This window comes from Grammomys surdaster, unplaced genomic scaffold (assembly GCF_004785775.1).
Source record: "Grammomys surdaster isolate TR1022 unplaced genomic scaffold, NIH_TR_1.0 126187, whole genome shotgun sequence".
NCBI lineage: Eukaryota > Metazoa > Chordata > Mammalia > Rodentia > Muridae > Grammomys > Grammomys surdaster.
This window is the reverse complement of record NW_021620993.1, coordinates 5,184,157-5,202,781: the sequence shown is the minus strand read 5'-3', so window position 1 is coordinate 5,202,781 and position 18,625 is coordinate 5,184,157. Positions and strand designations below refer to the sequence as shown.

At 40.9% G+C, this 18,625-nt stretch overlaps 1 protein-coding gene and 1 pseudogene across 6 annotated transcripts in view; both read left to right on the top strand.

Annotated features, from left to right (window-relative positions):
• The first annotated feature begins 85 nt into the window (after nt 1–85).
• The window catches only part of Grk4 (G protein-coupled receptor kinase 4), a 99,775-nt gene continuing 81,235 nt past the window's right edge, over nt 86–18,625 (top strand). For 2 of the 6 annotated variants that reach the window (XM_028758029.1, XM_028758026.1), the window contains exons 1-5: nt 279–702; nt 8,709–8,801; nt 12,816–12,928; nt 13,487–13,528; nt 13,835–13,909. In XM_028758029.1, the coding sequence (XP_028613862.1) occupies nt 651–702; nt 8,709–8,801; nt 12,816–12,928; nt 13,487–13,528; nt 13,835–13,909 (375 nt within the window). In that variant the 5' untranslated portion in view covers nt 279–650. Of the gene's footprint in view, nt 703–7,498; nt 7,679–8,708; nt 8,802–12,815; nt 12,929–13,486; nt 13,529–13,834; nt 13,910–18,625 lie in introns of all 6 variants that reach the window. The other 4 variants (XM_028758027.1, XM_028758030.1, XM_028758024.1 and 1 more) reach the window with 4 other exon arrangements.
• Nucleotides 5,284–6,105, top strand: LOC114612934 (annotated as a pseudogene).

Below are 18,625 nucleotides of genomic sequence, written 5' to 3'. Positions count from 1 at the left end.
ATTTGTAGTGTCCCGAGAGCTGCCACAGTCACCTCAGACACCGCCCCGAGGGGAGCTCTCGGGCTCCCTCTAGAGGAAAACCGTTAGCCGGGGCCCTGCTGCCTTGTGAGTTAACTGGCGGCTGCGGCGGCGGCGGCTGCTGTAGCCGTCGCCGCCGGAGACGGCTCTCGAGTTTGTAAGCTCTTCGGTGTGGGAGGGCGCGCCGAAATTTGAGTGCCGCCCAAGACCCGGGGCTGAGGAGAGAGGTACGCGCCCTGGGCCTGGGAGATGATGCTAGGAGGAGCTCGAGCTATCGCGCGCCGGCGCCGATAGCCGAGGCCCCTCGCCGGGACAGCAACAGAGCTGGAGCCCGTAGCGAGCCATCCCCTGTCCTATCTTCGCGGCGGCTGCGGCGACGACGGCGACGGCGACGACGGCTTTCCTGGTGGCAGTGGTGGCAACGCCAGAGGAGGCGGAAGAAGAAGCGACAGAAGCGGTCGCTGTTGCGGAGGGCCAGCATCAAGAAGTCGCGTTCCCCAAAGGACAAGGGATGCCCGGAGGCTGCAGCTGTGCCTTTAGGATCTCTCCGGAAGCCTTCCCTGTCTCCATTGCCTGGACCCGGAAAAGTTCACCATCCGAAACCGCGGCACCGACGGCGCAGGGGAGGGATCATGGAACTCGAGAATTTCATGGCCAACAATTTGTTGCTGAAGGCTCGTCAAGGTGGGTGCATCTCAGGCTCCTGGTCTCCCTGAAGGTAGCTCCTCCTAGGAGCTCCAGTTTTTGAGAGAATCCTGATCTCCCTGAGACCTTTACATCGTCGTCTGATAAGGGAGGTTTTTTTTTTTAATAATTTATTTATTTGTTCTCAAATCGTAATTCATTCACACAGGGGTTATAAACACAGAAAGGCAGGATGTGGGGAAGGGGATGAGGGAGTTTTGATTCTATTGGAACCAATTCTGGGTTGGAGCTGCTGCTTGGCGGGTGTCAGCAAGTGATCCTGGGCTAACTTTTGTTGTGTTTTGAAACAGTAGCGCTAGCCTAACTTGCACTAGGGGCTGATTGAGTTCATCCCACTCTCAGCGCTGCTAATCTGAAAGACGGGGTATGGAAAGGTATGCATTGCACACTTTCTAGCATTTCTTGATTACCCAGGCAAAGATGCCTGGGAAGTAGATGCTATTAAGAAGCTTCAATGTGTTCACCTTACAGAATGTGAAGTATATTCTTTGAGAAAAACTAATGAGTAACAGAGAAATGGTTTTGATCTTTATTTTTGTTTGTTCCTTTTAAAAATTGTTTTTAGCTCCATTACAAGTCCATTTATGTCCCAAGTGATTTTCAAGAAGAATCTTGGAATTGAAAAATATAACTATTTTCAATATTGGAAACCCTAACAAGAAACATTGTAAGAAAAATTTTAAATTATAGTGAGTGGTGTCCAGAATTAGAAACCAAACTAAGGGCTTTGAAACCCTTATGAGCAAAGAACAGTGAGAGGAGACTTGAAGCAGGAAGCTCCTGAGTACAGTGGCAATCTAGGCTCTGTAGACTGTGCAAACTATGGAGTAGTGAAGACTAGAGGTATAATCAAAGAAACAAATGCAAAAAGGACATCACTGTCAATATTTTTGAATTAATACTATTATTCAAAATAATACTATTTTGAATAGAAAAACTAAGAGTGAGTGGGAAGAGAACAGGTCTTGGTTTTCTCTTAAGGCAGTTAGGAAAGACTCAGAAGTATATACTCTTCTCTTTCAGTAGAACATTTGACTGTTCATCTTGTCTTTCACTCCAAATTCCAACTGGTCCTTGAAGGAGATTCTTAATAGAAATAAAATTTGATCAATTTTAGGTTTTTCTTCCCTTTTCTATCTTCATATCTGGGTACAGTGTCTGAGAATAGGGAATATTACATTAGTTTTTACTATAATGTTGTAGAGATTAAATAATGGTGTAGATATTTTTAAAACCCACAAGAACCTGGGTTCAATCATGAGAATTCATACAAAAAGTTAGACCATGGTGCTTATAATCCTAGCCTTGCCCAGCCATGGGAAGCACGTGTGTGGGTGTGTGCAGACACACACACGCACGCACGCACGCACGCACGCACGCACGCACGCACGCACGCACGCGCACGAAAGTCAAAGAACAAATTCCAGGGCTTGGTTCTCAACCCTTCACTGACTGAACCTAGCTTAGGTGGCAGGACTAGAAATTAAAAACAACAAACTAGAAGCTGGGTGTATCAGAGGTAGAACATTTGACTAACCTGTGTAAGGCTACCCAGGTTAAATCCCCAGAAACGGGGATGGGAGAGAGCAAGCAAAGCCTACCACCTAAACTTGTTCCCTCACTTGCTCAAGAAATACATCAGGGAATTTTCCAGAGATGTGGGAGAACCATGCCCTAAAAGAGGAGGCAAGGAATTCTGAGCCCTATCCAGGGGGCTGCATCTAGCTAGATGAATAAGCCTATTTAAATTCCACAGTAGCAATCTTTCTTGAAGCCAGAGGCCTGACATCTCAGAAAAGGTCACCTGTCTGTCAACACCAAAACAAGCAGTGGACTGACACTCAGTGACAACTTTGTTCCCCTTGGACATACCTATGAAGATCAGACCAATGCTATCTATGCTGGACGGTGGATCTAGTCTGTGTAGTGGGGCCTTTTGACATTGACATTAGGGATATGGCTGCTGCTGAAGCAGTGCCATGCATAGTCTCTGGTACTGGCAAGTGCTTATTAAATGTTTATTTAATTTTTTATTTTTTAAGGCTGAATTTGTGAGGGGAAGTAATGAATGTTTTTAACATGTTAACATAAGGTGCTCTGGGCAGTGGGCTGTTGATTCAGAGCTTCTAGTCCCAAGATTTGCAATAGAGTATGTGAGGAGCACAAGATGACTGAACGAGCTCTCGGGCCTATACCTGCTTCATCAGTTGGAGCAGAGCTACTTTTGATATATCTCACAGTTTTTCAAACCACTGCATTGCAGACAGAGCTCCCCAGAGCCCAAGGAAATATAGACTTCTTCCTCCCAGTTTTCTGAGTCTTAGTTGACAGTTAAAGCTGTGTTACACTGTTGGATGACAGTAAAGTTTTGTCTCTCAATGGTTGAGATTAAAGATTTAATTTCTCTGATTTAAGGAAAGTTTTAGTTTTAACAGACCCTTTAAAAACAGGTTAGCTCTTTTCTCCATTCTGGTTTCATTGTGAGTGCCTTTGTCTTACTTAGGGTTCCTGTTGCCGTGATGAAACACAATGACCAAAGCAACTTGGGGCGAAAATGTTTATTTCAGCTTACACTTCCAGGCAGTCCATCACTGGGAGAAGTCAGTGCAGAAACTCAAACAGGGCAGAACCTGGACGTAAGATCTGATGCAGAGCCATGGAGGAATGCTAGAGAACGGTTCCTTGTGGCTTGCTCAGTCTGCTTTCCTTTTATGGGGGGAGATGAGGGGGGTTCGAGGTAGGGTTCTTTTTTTTAATTTTTTTATTGGATGTTTTATTTACATTTTATATGTTGTCCCCTTACCCCATCCCCCACCCACTCAGGAACCCACTATCCGCTCACCCCTCCTCCTTCTTCTCTGTGGATGTAACCTCTATCTACACCCCCCCACTCCCACCTCCCACCCTCAAAATTCCCACCCCCTGGGGCATCCAGCCTTCATGAGGTCAAGGTTCTCTTCTTCCACCTATGCCCAGCAGGGCCCTCCACTCTTATGTATTCAGCTTGAAGCCCTGGATCCCTCCCTAAGTGCTCCCAGGCTGGTGGTTTAGACCCTGGGAACTCTGGTTGGTTGGTATTGTTGCTCTCCTCATGGTGCCGCAAATCTTTTCAGCTCCTTCAGTCTTCACTCTAACTCCTCCATTGAGAACCCCATGATCAGTTCAATGGCTAGCTGTGAGCATCTGCCTCTGAATATGTCAGACTCTTGAAGACCTCTGAGGAGACATCCATATCAGGCTCTTATCAGCATGCACTTCCTGACTTCCACATCAGCATCTACCTTTGGTGACTGCACATGGGATGGATACTCAGGTGGAATGGTCTTCAGATGGCCCCTCCTTCAGTTTCTGTCCCTCACTTTGTCTCCATATTTGCTCCCTTGAGTATTTTGTTGCTCCTTCTAAGAAGGACCGAATCACCCCCACTTGGTCTTCCTTCTTTATGATCTTCATGTGGCCTGTGAGTTACATCTTGGGCATTTCAAGGTTCTGGGCTAATATCCAATAATCAGTGAGTGAATTCCATGTGTGTTCTTTTGTGATTGGCTTACCTCACTCAGGATGATAATTTCTAGTTCCATCCATTTACCTAGGAACCTCTTGAATTCTTTGTTTTTAATAGCTGAGTAATACTCCATTGTGTAAATATACCACATTTTTTGAATCCATTCCTCAGTTGAAGGACATCTGGGTAAAACCAGATACACTGAAACTAATAGAAGAGAAGGTGGGGAAGAGCCTCGAATACTTGGGCACAGGGGAAAAGTTCCTGAACAGAACACCAATGGCATATGCTCTAAGATCAAGAATTGACAAATGGGACTTCATAAAATTGCAGTTTCTGTAAGGCAAAGGACACTGTCAATAGGACAAAACAACAACCAACAAATTGGGAAAAGATCTTTACCAATCCTTCATCTGATAGAGGGCTAATATCCAATATATACAAAGAACTCAAGAAATTAGACTCCAGAAACCAAATAACCCTATTAAAAAATGGGGTACAGAGCTTAACAAAGAATTTTCAACGGAAGAAACTCGAATGGCCAAGAAGCACCTAAAGAAATGTTCAGTATCCTTAGTCATCAGGGAAATGCAAATCAAAACAACCCTGAGATCCCATCTCACACCAGTCAGAATGGCTAAGATGACTCAGGTGATAGTAGATGCTGGCCAGGGTGTGGAGAAAGAGGAACACTCCTCCATTGTTGGTGGGACTGCAAGATGGTGCAACCACTTTGGAAATCAGTGTGGCGGTTCCTCAGAAAATTGGACATAGCATTACCTGAGGATCCAGCTATACCACTCCTAGGCATATACCCAGAAGATGCTCGAACATATAACAAGGACATATGCTCAACTATGTTCATAGCAGCCTTATTTATAATAGCCAGGAGCTGGAAAGAACCCAGATGTCCTTCAACTGAGGAATGGATTCAAAAAATGGGTTGTTTTTTTTTTTTATGTAGCCCTGACTATTCTGGAATTTTGCTCTGTAGACCAGGCTGGCCTCAAACTCAGAGCTTCGCCTGCCTCTGACTCCTGAGCACGGGGATTAAAGTCTTTCAAGGTCACTGCCTGGCACAAACAGATCATTATTAAGCAACAATTTTTCTTTTCTTGTTCATCCCCAAGATCACACATTAATAAAGATATCACAATATGAAACATTTTACAAGCTCTCTTTGCCCCATCTACTGAGAGAATGAACACCATTCTCAGCAATCAGACTGTCGACATTCCGGAAAATGTCGACATCACTCTGAAGGGGCGCACAGTCATTGTGAAGGGCCCCAGGGGAACTCTGCGGAGGGACTTCAATCACATCAACGTAAAGCTGAGTCTCCTCGGAAAGAAAAAGAAAAGGCTCCGGGTTGACAAATGGTGGGGTAACAGAAAGGAACTGGCCACTGTCAGAACCATCTGCAGAACATGATCAGAACTGTTCAGAACATGATCAAGGGTGTTACACTGGCTTCCGTTACAAGATGAGGTCTGTGTACGCTCACTTCCCCATCAACGTCGTTATTCAGGAGAATGGGTCTTTGGTTGAAATCCGAAATTTCTTGGGTGAAAAATATATCCGCAGGGTTCAGATGAGGACAGGTGTTGCTTGTTCTGTCTCCCAAGCCCAGGAGGATGAATTAATCCTTGAAGGAAATGATATTGAACTTGTTTCAAATTCAGTGGCTCTGATTCAGCAAGCTACAACAGTTAAAAACAAAGATATCAGAAAGTTTTTGGATGGCATCTATGTGTCTGAGAAGGGAACCGTGCAGCAGGCTGACGAGTGAGGCCTCAGATTCCTAGCTCCAGAAACAAGATCCTGATCACAAGTACAATTTGGGCAATAAAGGACTTATATATTGAAAAAAAAAAAAGAAACATTTTACAAACTAAAAATGTCCTACAACCTTTAAAAATTGAAACATTTAAAAAATATTTAGTCTCTTAAAGTTCTAAAGACTTTTAAAATATAATGTCTCTCAGTTGTGGGCTTCTATAAAATAAAGAATAAACTGAATACTTTCTTACTTCAAAAGGGAAGAACCAGGGCATGTCAGAATAAATTGAAGCAAAACCAAATTTTAACTGTGTAAGTAATTCAATATCTAATATGTAGGATCCATTCATGATTTTCTGGGCTCCCCCAAAGGACTTGGGTAAGTTTCTGGTCTTGCCCTCTGCAGCTTGTCTCTGAGGTTCTGACTGGCTCTACTCTGCTGCTGCTGGTGTTCTTGCTGGCCATCCCATCGCATCTCAAAAACTGCTGGGGGCTCTTGCCGAAACTGGGCTGCACTTTTACCAATAGCCTTTCCTCTTCTTGAAGGAGTCCAGCCCTGCCACACTCAGCCTCACCTGCTCTCTGTGACCACTCCATACCTGCAAACCCAGCGCCATCTGGGTGAGCCTTACACTACCACGTTCAGCTCCCACCTCTGGAACACAGCTTGTCTGTGCTGACCCTGAGGAAACACTTCTCATAAGACTTCACCTCAGTGATGCTGTTCTCTTAATTATAGCTGATTTTTTTAGTCCCAGCTGACCAAAATCCATTGTCCCAGCAATGCAAAGGTTTTACTTTAGTGATTCAGGTCTCTTGTTAATTACAGTGATTCTTCAGGTTCAGCTGACCAGCTACCACAGATTCTTCACACAAATGGTCTGCTAGAGTTTAGAAATTTCCCTCTACAACCTCATCAGTCAGGTCTCCATTGTCTGTACTCCTCTCAGCATTCTTATCCTCCAAGCTCCTATAGAGCAGCTCACTGGGCTCTCAACACTCGGTGGCTTTCCTAGCCCAGAGTCCCAACGTTCCTTCCACAATCCTCACCAGACTATCTTGGTATCAACTTCTGTTCTAGTTAGGATTACTATTGCTATGATGAAACACCATGACCAGGGGTGGCCCCTCCTACAATGGGCGAGCCCTCCTCCATCAATTACTAATTAAGAAAATGCCCTACAGGCTTGCCTACAGGTTGACCTTATGGAGACATTTTTTAAAACTGAAGTTCCTTGCTCTCAGATGACTATAGTTTGGGTCAAAAAACTAACCAGCATAGCCCTCTTCCCCAGTCTTCTAGAGGTTCTTACCCCATGTTCTTCAAAGTCTGTCTGCATGTGATCTTCCTTAGAGGGAGGTCTCCTCAGATGCTACCTAGTCACAATAGGATCTTCCACCTTTTCCCTTCAATTTTATTTCATACTGTTAACCATAATATTATCTAATTACTTATATTGTGTGGCTTATAGTATTCTCTCCCTTACTTAGGTTATTGAGGTGTGTGTGCTGGAAAGATGGCTCAGCAGTTAAAAACCTTTGTTTCTCTTGCAAGAGAACCTAGATTTGGTTCCTAACACCCAGTTTCATGGAATTATGGAAGGCTCGTAATCTTCCATAATTCCAGTTACAGAGGATCTGACAAGCTCTTCCTACCTCCGTGGGTTCCAGGTATGTACATGGTGCACATTCATACATGCAGTCAAAAAAATGATACAGATAAAATAAGTCTAAAACATTTAAAAAAGAATATAGAGCATATATTATACATTATATATATGAAATTCCTTAAAAAATATAATACAGCAAAAATAATAAAGGCTTTTTCCTCCTTAAAAAAGAGAATATAGAGGATGGGCTTTATTTTTGTTGTTGGGATGGAACACAGGCTTCCATACATGTATGTACTCTGATCACTGACTTCCACCCCAGACTGTACTTTAAGAATTTAAAAAAACTATTGTGCATATGTCTCCACTTCCTCCTGCTGTGTGAGTGTGTGTGTGTGTGTGTGTGTGTGTGTGTGTTTGTGTGTGTGTGTGTGTGTGTAGTGTCTATAGAGACAAGAAGATATTGGATCTCGTGGAGTTGAAGTTACAGGTGTGAGCTACCAAATGTGTGTGCTGGAAGTAAAGCTCAGGTCCTCTACACGAGAAGTGTGCATCTTTAACTGCTGAACTCTCTCTCTCCCAACTCTTTGTTTTGTTTTGTTATTTAGTTGACCATTGCATTCCCAGTGCTTTGACATGTGGTAGGTGTTTAGTAAATATTTGTTTAAAAGTAAATATAAATGTATTTTAATAATTTTAATAATGATGAACCAGTGTTTGTAAGTAGCAGTGTATAGTGTGTCATGTTGTATCTAGTTTACAAATTTGGAAATGGAGACTATAATTTTATATTTCACTAAGCTGATATCTATTTGAGACAAATTATTATAAAGTTATATTTATCTTATGTACCCAAACTAGTATTAACAATAGGATAATTTTTATTATGAAATATAAATATTATATTGATAATATTTTAGTAAACAAACAATTCCCCCACCCCCTTTTTTTGGCTAGGTGTATTAACATAGCTCTATGACCCTAACATGAAGTTAATGCAGAAGGATCCAGAATTCAAGGCCTATCTTGTCTCAAAAGCAAAACCAAAACACAATTTGAAATCTAAATTCTTATTGTTTCAAAATTTACAGGATTTAGCAAAAAGACTGGTCGTAGTAAGAAATGGAAAGAGCTCCTGAAGTTGCCCCCAGTGAGCATGTGCACTGAGTTAAGATACTCCATCGGTGAGTACATAGTGCTTCCTTATGTCTGGAGGGTGTCTGACATTGCATCATTACATAGATGTTACTACTACTTCAGTTCTATATTTGCTTCAGAAGTTTTCTGATAAAATTTTCATAGAACTTCATTAGTCTTTTAGTGTATAATGGAGACTCTAAAGTTATGAAAGATGATTGCTGACTTTTTCATTAATAAAAAGTAGTATATATTGAGGCTACAGAATTGGCTTAATAGTTAAGAGCACTGGATGCTCTTGCAGAGGACCCAGGTTTGGTTCCCAACATTGACATGGATGCTCACAGCTGTCTGCAGCTCCAGATCCAGACACATTCTTCTGGCTTCCTCAGGTTATGTGCACATGTGCACAGATATATGTGCAGGTAAAGTACCCATCCACCTAAATTAAAAACAAGTTAATCTAAAAAATATGTCTGCATATGGCTTTTTGCCTGTGAGTGCAGTACCTGTTGAGTCCAGAAGAGGGTATTGGATCTCCTGGAGCTGAAGTTACAAGCAGTTGTGAACTATCCACTGGGGTGGAAATTGATTGGCCCTAAGTCCAAGTGCCTAAGCTGATGCAAAGTAGCCATCATGACCACAGCCTAGTCCCATTTCTGTGTTTCTTTTGGTTTGTCTGCTTCACAGCACTTGAAAGCCAGAAATCTAAGGGTTCCCATTCCCAAAGATTTCCTGGCTTCTGAGACTGCTGTTCAAATAACTTAGGAGGAGAAAGGGACAACACTCACTACCCTGCTGGATAGGGCTCAGCCTGTGTTAGTTTACTAAGAGGAAGCATGTGTTGAAGGAAGTGCTGGGGGAACACATGGTGTCCTCCTAGAGGAAATGTGAACTGTGAAATGGTGAAAGTGCTCTGGACTTGCAAATGCCGTCTGCATGAGGAAGTGCCCTCCAGATACTTCAAGAGAATATAGATCAAAGACAAGGCTTTTCATTGTTGACCCCATTGAGGAGGGAAAGTGAAGACTGAGATTTCTTGTTCACTATACAGCAGAGGAATTCTCTTATGGGGCAGAGAAACAACCACAACAGGAACACTCAGCCAGAACTCAGACAGAGCTACAGCTGTCAGAAAAATGGTTCTAAAGATGATTTTGGCCTCTTTGTTAAAACCAACCACAGACAGTGTCAGGAAAATAAGGAGAGTGAAGAGGAAGAGGTAGTGTGAGTCTCAGCAATGAACTTCTTGTTTAGGGAGAGCACCTAGAGTTCCGGTGGGCTTGGACATTTCAGGGCACCTTTCAGTTCTTCTCCTGTAGGTAGGGGCAGAGTTCTTCTTTGAACTGACCTTCTAACCTTGGAGAGTTAAATGGTGACTTGTAAAAATAAATGAATAAATGTGCACAATGCAGTGCTTTACTTAGGTAATTATTTTTAAGGAATGTGTTTATGTAGGCGAGGCTGGCCTTGAATTTGCAGTGTAGACAAGGATGATCTTGAACTTCTGATCTTGCCTTTACCTCTCAAGTGCTAAACTTATGGGCATGCACTGCCGTATATGATGTATATGATGCTAGGGATGAAATCTAAGGGCATTGTGCGTACTGTGTAACTTGAACTTGACTGCCTACTGAACTTGACCCCTAGCTCCTTTGCCTAGATATTTCCATGTTTAAATCCAATGATCTAAAACAGGAATAGCTTAGACTCCCAGAATTACTTGATATTAATAAACTTTACTGGAGAGATTTGTTATGATTTGTTCATTTACCTTAATTCTTCAGTTACTTTTGGGAAACCAGCTAAGTCAGGGCAGGAACTCAGGATAGGAACCTGACGGAAAAACTGAAGTAAAGGTCATGGAGGAAAACTATTTACTGGCTTGCTATGACTCTCTCAGTTTGCTTTTACATATACCCCAGAATCACCTACCCAGAGGTGGGACCTCCCACAATGAGCTGGGCTCACACATATCAATCATTAATCAAGAAAATGGCCTACAGATTTATCTATGGACCAATTTTTATGAGACATTTTTCAATTAAGATTCTTTCTTCCTGGGACTGGAGAAATGGCTCAGTAGTTAAGAACACTGGTTGCTGTTACAGAGACCTTGGATTCAATTCCCAGCACCCACTCAGTGGCTCATAAACTTTAATCTGTATGTCCAGTTTCAGGGGAAGTCTTCTGACTTCCAAACGTTCATAAACATAAAAAAAAACTAAAAGAAAAAGTTTCCTGTTCCTAGGTATGTCTAGGAAGATTTATATTGAGTTGACAAAAAGCAACCAGCATAGCTACTGCTAAGAGAGCAGCTAGCCTTCCTGCTATTCTCCGTCCACCCCTCTTCCCTTCCCTCCATTCCATTCCTGTCCTCTTCTTCCACCCTATTTTTTTGTTTTTAGTTAATGTACAAAGTAATGAGCCAATACAGTAATATCTATCTTTATTCCCAACATTCAGGAGGCAGAGGCAGGTGGATCTCTGTTAGTTTGAAGCCAGCCTGGGCTACATAGGAAGTTACAGGTCAGCGAGGACTACATAGTGAGACTTTGTTTCGTAACAACACAAACAAAACTAAAACAAAGTAATGAGTTTCATTGTTACATTTTATTAGACTTTTTTCTTCCTTCCTTCCTTCCTTCCTTCCTTCCTTCCTTCCTTCCTTCCTTCCTTTCTTTCTTTTTTTTTTTGGTTTTTCGAGGCAGGGTTTCTCTGCGTAGCCCTGGCTGTCCTGGAACTCACTCTGTAGACCAGGCTGGCCTTGAACTCAGAAATCCACCTGCCTCTGCCTCCCAAGTGCTGGGATTAATAGACTTTGTTCTTATTTGCCTTCCTCTGCTGCCAAACGTGGCTTTCTTGCTGAAGTTTGACTTGTTCTAGACCTAATGCTTTTGTTTTATATTTTTCTTGACACAATGCTGGAATATTAGAGCCTTATTCTCAGAACAATATCACTTAGGTAAGGAGAGGCAAAGCATAAGATATTTTCTATGGAAAAGAAAAAACAAGCAAATAACTATAAAAGGATAAGTTAGAAATCATAAATTATAAAAAGAACAAATCAATAATCATAATTATTTTAAATTTTGTTTGCAAGAATAAAAAAAAAGTATCAAGAATCAAGATGGAGAGAGGTTTTTAAAATTCTGATGTAGTACGTTGCTGCATAAGCAGTTTATTCTAGATATCTAGGGTGAGTGCAGTAATAGAAAGTTCCCTTTATACTCCTGCCTTCCTTGTGAATGGTCACCCCTAGGGCTTATCTATCTCCTATATATTTCATTTTGGAGAAGAATACTTTTATTTTGAGTTAAGTTTTACAAATCCTTACAAGTTCTAGGTGTCTTTGGTTTTACATGTTGGTTGGTCAATTGGTTGTTTTTTTGTTTTTTTTTTTTAATTTTGGGAGAGGGTCTCATCATGTAACTGAGGCTGGCTTTGAATGTATCATCCTCCTGCCTCAGCCTCCAGAATGGTAGGATTATAAGCATGTGCCACTCCAATCAGTTCTGCCTGTTTTGTTTTATGTATGTATGTATGTATGTATGTATGTATGTATGTATTCATATTTGTGTATGTATGTGTCTATACATGTTTATATATGTGCATATGGAAGCTAGACAACAATATTAGGTATCTTCCTTAATCAATCTCCACTTTAGTTTTTTGAGACAGAGTCTCTCACTGAGTTTGGCACTTGACAATTCAGATAGACTGTCTGGCCAGTGAACCCCTGGAATCTTTCTGTTTTAACCTCTTCAGCCCTGGGATTACAGGAACACTCCATCATGCCCAGGTTTTTAATGTGGGTGCTGGGCATATAAAATCAGATCCTCATGGTTTCGTAGTAAGCACTTTACCAACTCAGATGTCTCTCCCAGCCCCTGCTCATGTCTTTTAAATATGTGGTAACTCAATTTGATGTAGCAAACAGAACAGTAGTTTAGAAATGATACAAATATTTTTTACTTTCATTTTATTAAGTGAAAACAATGTAGATTCAGAATAGCATTTAGTGGATAATAACTACTATGCTTGTTTCCCCTTTTACCCAGAAAAGGATTTTAGCAGTCTTTGTGACAAACAGCCAATTGGAAGACTTCTTTTCAGACAATTCTGTGATACAAAACCAGATCTAAAGAGGTGCATTGAATTCTTGGATGCAGTGGTGAGTGATTCATCTTAGGAATGTTCTGTGCAATTTTATGCTTTTGATTAAAAACTGGGCCTGACAGAGTTGGTAGTTGTCTTGATGTTATATTTCCCTCCTTCTCTCCTTCTCTCTATTTTTGAGATAGGGTCTCACTTTGTAGCTCACACTAGCCTGGACCTCTCTTTGTAGGTCAGGGCTCTTACAATATAGCCTTGAACTTGTAGCAGTCCTTCTGTCACCAGCTCCTGATTGCTGTGGGTAGGCACAACCTTTCTGGCTCCTGGTGAGTAATTTTTGTATATGAAAAAGCATCAAGAAAAGATTATCGCTTTTCACCTTGAAAAACTTTTTTATTTTAAATGTGAATACCTACATGTTTGTGTGGATATACGCCATATATATGTCTGATGCCCTTGGTGATCAGAAGATGGTTCCTTTGGAATTGGAGTTACAGGTTATTGTTAGCCACCATGTGGGTTCTGGGAACTGAACCTGGGTCCTCAGAAAGAGCAGTAAATGTGCTTAACTGCTGAACCATCTCTTTAGCCCTGCTTTCTCCTTGTTTTTATGCAGCCTGGGATTCCAGCTTGTGGGATGGTATCGTCTACATTTAGGGTAGGTATTTCCTGGTTGGTTTATCCTTTCTAGAAACACCTTCATAGAAACATCTAGAGATGTATTTCCATGGTGGGTCTAAATCCAATCAAATTGACAATGGAGATTAATTCACCTATCATCATTGACATTTTTACCCCAGTATTGTTCTTACATTCTAAGAGAATTATTTAAATTTAATCCATAGAACTGCTCTCTGGTTCTGAGGGTGCCATATGAGTTTAGGCCAGATAATTTAAAGCATTATGAAACACTGTTGTGAGTAGCATCACTAACATTTGTCTTTTCCCTAATCTCTCCAATCAGGCAGAGTATGAAGTGACCATTGAAGAAGAACAAAAAGAATTTGGACTATCCATCTTTAGTAGATTCTTCAAAGAGGTACGGTTTCTTTTCTCCTTCTCTTCATCCTCTTCCTCCTCCTCCTCTTCCTCCTCTTCCTCCTCCTTCTTCTTCTTCTTCTTCTTCTTCTTCTTCTTCTTCTTCTTCTTCTTCTTCTCTTCTCCTCCTCCTCTTCCTCTTCTTCCTCCTCTCCCTCTTCTTCTTCCTCCTTTTTCCTTCTCCTTTTCTTCTTACCTCCTCCTCTTCCCTCTTCCTCCTCTTCCTCCACCCCTCTTCTTCCTCCTCCTTCACTTTTTGGATAAAATATAACATGTATTAAAGCCTTTAATTTTTTATTGGATATTTTATTTATTTATATTTCAGATGTTATCCCCTCTCCCCATCCCCACCCCCATAAACCTCCTATCCCATCCCTCCTCCTCCTTTTCACTTTTACACCATTTTAATTACACGCAAGTATTAAGGTCAGTTCTAGGTTGAGGAACTAGCAATACAATAGTTGTGAATAGTCAAGGAACAAACAAGACAATAAACACAAATAGTCAAAGAACAAACAAGGTGATTAACAAAATTCCTTGATGATGCCCATTTCTAAGGGGTATCAGGAGGACCAAAATATCAGAGCCTACTTCCCTGTGCTAGCCCAAAGTCATTTCCATGCCTAAAGCCTACTTCTTTGTTCTAGCCTAAGATTTAGATTCCTGCCTGAAATTACTTCTTTGTTCTAGCCTAATGTCAGATTAACTGCCTGAAGCCCATTTCCTTGTCTTTGGCCAAGGTCAGACTCCTACCAAGCAGCCCATTTCCTTGTCCTTAGCCAATGCCAGATTCCTGCCAAGCAGCCCCAAAAGCTCTCCACATCTTCCCCTTTTTTATTTCATAAGCAAGACTGATCCTGTCTTAGGTTGTTCTGACAAGAATGCCTTCCTTTCCCATCATGGAATATACATTATCAAAAGCAATGCACTTCTGTCTTAGGTCGGTAAGGTTCTGTCCTTGGCTTGCCAGCCTGTTAAATTAATAACTCTGTCTGGGGGTCCATTTTTAGTTTCAAGTCATATACTTTGGCTGCCAACATGTTGATGTTGTTAAAGACAAGCACACAATGGGCAGGAATAAAAGTATTGCCAAGACAACAAGGGCTAGCATGATCAAGCTATATATGCCATTCTTGACACTTGACCAAAATAGAAACACCAACCTCAGGCCATGAGTAATTTTGTCAGCATTATCTGCAGCATTAAAGCTCAGCAGAACAGTATACTTTAAATTCATAATCTCACTATGCAAAGTTAAAACATCCAGAGAGGTGTTAGAATTATGCCAAATACCCTTCAAGTGTCTTTAAACTTTTTCCTAATTATAATGACTATCATTGTAAATTTTAGAAGTAACACAACTCCATTGGTATTTGGCATGACACTCAAGATGGCCCCTTACTCTTAAACTCTGAACCTCTTTTCCAATAATTTGAATAGGATAAAGAGCATCAATCCAATGTTCCTAATGCCTATCTAAATCCTCTTGTATACTCAACACTTTAGTAACATTTTTTTACTAAATGATTAACAAAAGTAGCTGTCTTCTTGTGTCAAAGCAATTGCAGAAACAGTGGTGATCTCAATTAATGTAATTAAAGCTGTTATATATAACAGCAGTAATCAGGCCCACTACTATCTTGCTTCTGCTTAAAGCCTCACTCACTTCTTCCAGTACTTTCAAGCTTTTTTCAGAAAACCAAGGTCCTGTGATACTCAGGGCAGTAAGGCAAAAGCTGGTTGATAGACCCCCGTAACAGACATGCCAGGTTTCAACACACTAACACAATTAGAAAGTGTACAATCAATGCAACTTACAATAAATACTGTAGAAGAAACAAAAGTAATTTTAACTCGACAAATAAAAGATCCTTAACACTAACACTTGTTTGAAATCCAGATCCTGTCCCAACTTTATCTCTTGCTAACATAACATCATAAAGAACTACAGCTAACTTCCAAATATGTCTCTGAAAATGTCCAGATCCAGCCTTCCAAATGAAGACTGTTATTTCTAATATTGTATTGATTTCTAGACCAGTACATGAGTCCAAATAACTGGTCACATTAAAGAAAACTACAAGAGTCATTATAACTTCTCTTTTTGATTCTCTGTCCCACAAGGTCTAAAAACTTGAGGCAGCTTGTCCCATCTGGGATATAGGAAAGCAAAGATGGGTCAGGAACATATGTCTAATACAGCTCCCCAGTCACCATTGTCAGGGCACTCAGCAAGCACACAGGTCAGCATCGTTCTTTGTCCCAGCATCAGCATGTCTCACCAATCACTCTGGCAGCCACCATGCTCCTTCAGCATCCTGCAGAAAAAAACACAAACACGCTCTCTGCTATCCTAGGTGTTTTAGTGCTCCACAGAGCTAACACTCAAGGTCTGCTCAGGACACTGGTGCAGACTGGAGGGCAAGGCTTTAATTTTTTTTTTATAACTGTTTCCCTTTTTGTGTTTTTGTTTAGATTAAGAAAAAAAAAAAACCTCTTAGAAAATCGATTCAGCCGGGTGGTGGTGGCGCACGCCTTTAATCCCAGCACTTGGGAGGCAGAGGCAGGTGGATTTCTGAGTTCGAGGCCAGCCTGGTCTACAGAGTGAGTTCCAGGACAGCCAGGACTATACAGAGAAACCCTGTCTCAAAAAAAAGAAAGAAAGAAAGAAAGAAAATCGATTCAAGGAATTTAATTTTATTTCCTGAAGCCAGAACATAAGTTCAGAAATTTTATTTGCCTAATTTGAACTAAAAATATCTCCTAAAAGTTTCTATGTCTTAGTTTATTATTTCTTTTTAAAAAAAACAAATCCATGTATTTATTTATTTGTTTCTGTTTTATTTTAATCTGAGTTATCCACACCCACATAGACAGTGGTCTTTCTCTATGCAGCACTGGCTGGCCTAGAACTTTCTATGGTTACAGGCTGGCCTTAGACTCACATATATTTACTTACCTGCCTCAAGGACTGTTGAGATTGAGGACATGTGCCACTATACCTAGCCAAATCCCTCTGCTTTACTGTCTATAGTTCAGGAACCCTGCTTGTATATTTCATATATGGAATCACATTACAATGCTTCTCTAGTTTTCTGAGGTGGTATGTTTGTCTGTGCACTGTATGTGTGCCTGGTGCCACAGAGGCCAGGAGAGGGCATCAGGTCCCCTGAGACTAAAATTAAGGACAGTTGGGAGGTGCCATCTCTGTGCTGGTAATTGAACCCACGTCCTCTGGAAAGCAACCAATGAGTGTTCTTAACTGCTAAGCCATTTCTCCAGTCTGTTTCTATTTCTCTTGATTTAGTAATGTATCACCATATGAATACAACTAGAGTCCTATGTCAAAGACATGACAGGGGGTGCAGGGTATGTCCTAACATGTTATATTGTCCATTTGCCACAAAGAAAGGAATTTTAATGGAGAAAAGACAAGAAAGGGTTTTAATCAAAATAGACATTTGAAGAAGACATAAATTAAGCATTTCAGGCCATCTGTATAATTATATAAGCTTTAGATTTAAATAGAGGAAGAACTGGGGCAGGTACCAAGGGGCAAGAGGAATGTATAATGAAGTCATGCTATGCTCTGGCTGGTTGATCATTGTCTCAATTCTGGTATTGTAAAATGGCTTCAGACAAATTCTTACCACTTGAAGGGACATTCTATCTCTAGTAATGACTGATCCTATTTAGGGGTAGGGTGTCATTTTTTATCATAGGGTAATTTGTCAGAGAAGTTTTTCTATTTCTGGAATCCAGATGACTGTAGGTTTAGCACAAGGTTTGGCTCTTTCAGGATCCTTTCTGGGATCTAGACATTGGAAAAGTTGTTGGTAGAGTACTTTTTTTGCTTCAGTGTTAAAAGAAGGATGAGGCAAGCTAGGTTTCAGTGATTAACATGCCTGTGTGTAGAGTTAAACAAAATGAAGAAAAAAATGTCAAGCTTTTATCCACTGTTAGTTATCTTTTGTTTTTGAAGAGTATTTATAATTTTTAAACATTTTTTCTTTGGTTTTGTTTTTTAATTTTTTGGTACATCTTTAATTTCAGCACTTGGGAGGCAGAGCAAGCAGACTTCTGTGAGTTTGAGGCCAGTTTAATTTTCATAGTAAGTTCCATGCAGGTTAGCCAGGACTATATCCTGAGACCCTGTCTCAAAAAAAAAAACAAAAAGAAAAAAAAGATATACAAAGTTTAAATGAGAGAAGAGCAAAAAGAGCGTATAGGAAGGGGCAAGTCCATGGTCTCTTCCAGGGGTTCTCAACCTGTGGATGGCAATCCCTGGAGAGTCTACTGACCTTTTCACAGGGTCACCTAAGACCCTTGGAAATATCAGATATTACATTGCAATTCATAACAGCTGCAAAATTACAGTTATGAAGTAGCAATGAAAATAATTTTATTGTTGGGGGGTGTAACTGTATTAAAGAGTTGAAGGCATTAGGAGGATTGAGAACACGGTTCTAGGCAGATGTTAATGCATTCAAGAGGGCTCTTGTACTCGTGTACTTAAAGAGCCTAGATCCCAATATTATTTAAATACCAAATAAATCTCAACATGAGTTTTGGAGAAATGAGATACTCAAACTACAGCATTAGGTAAAAGACGTGTGTCAACTTCATTTTTCCCTTTTGTTTTCTGAGTGTGTGTGTGTGTGTGTGTGTGTGTGTGTGTGTGTGTGTGAAGTATACATGTGTGCATTTGCTTGAGTGT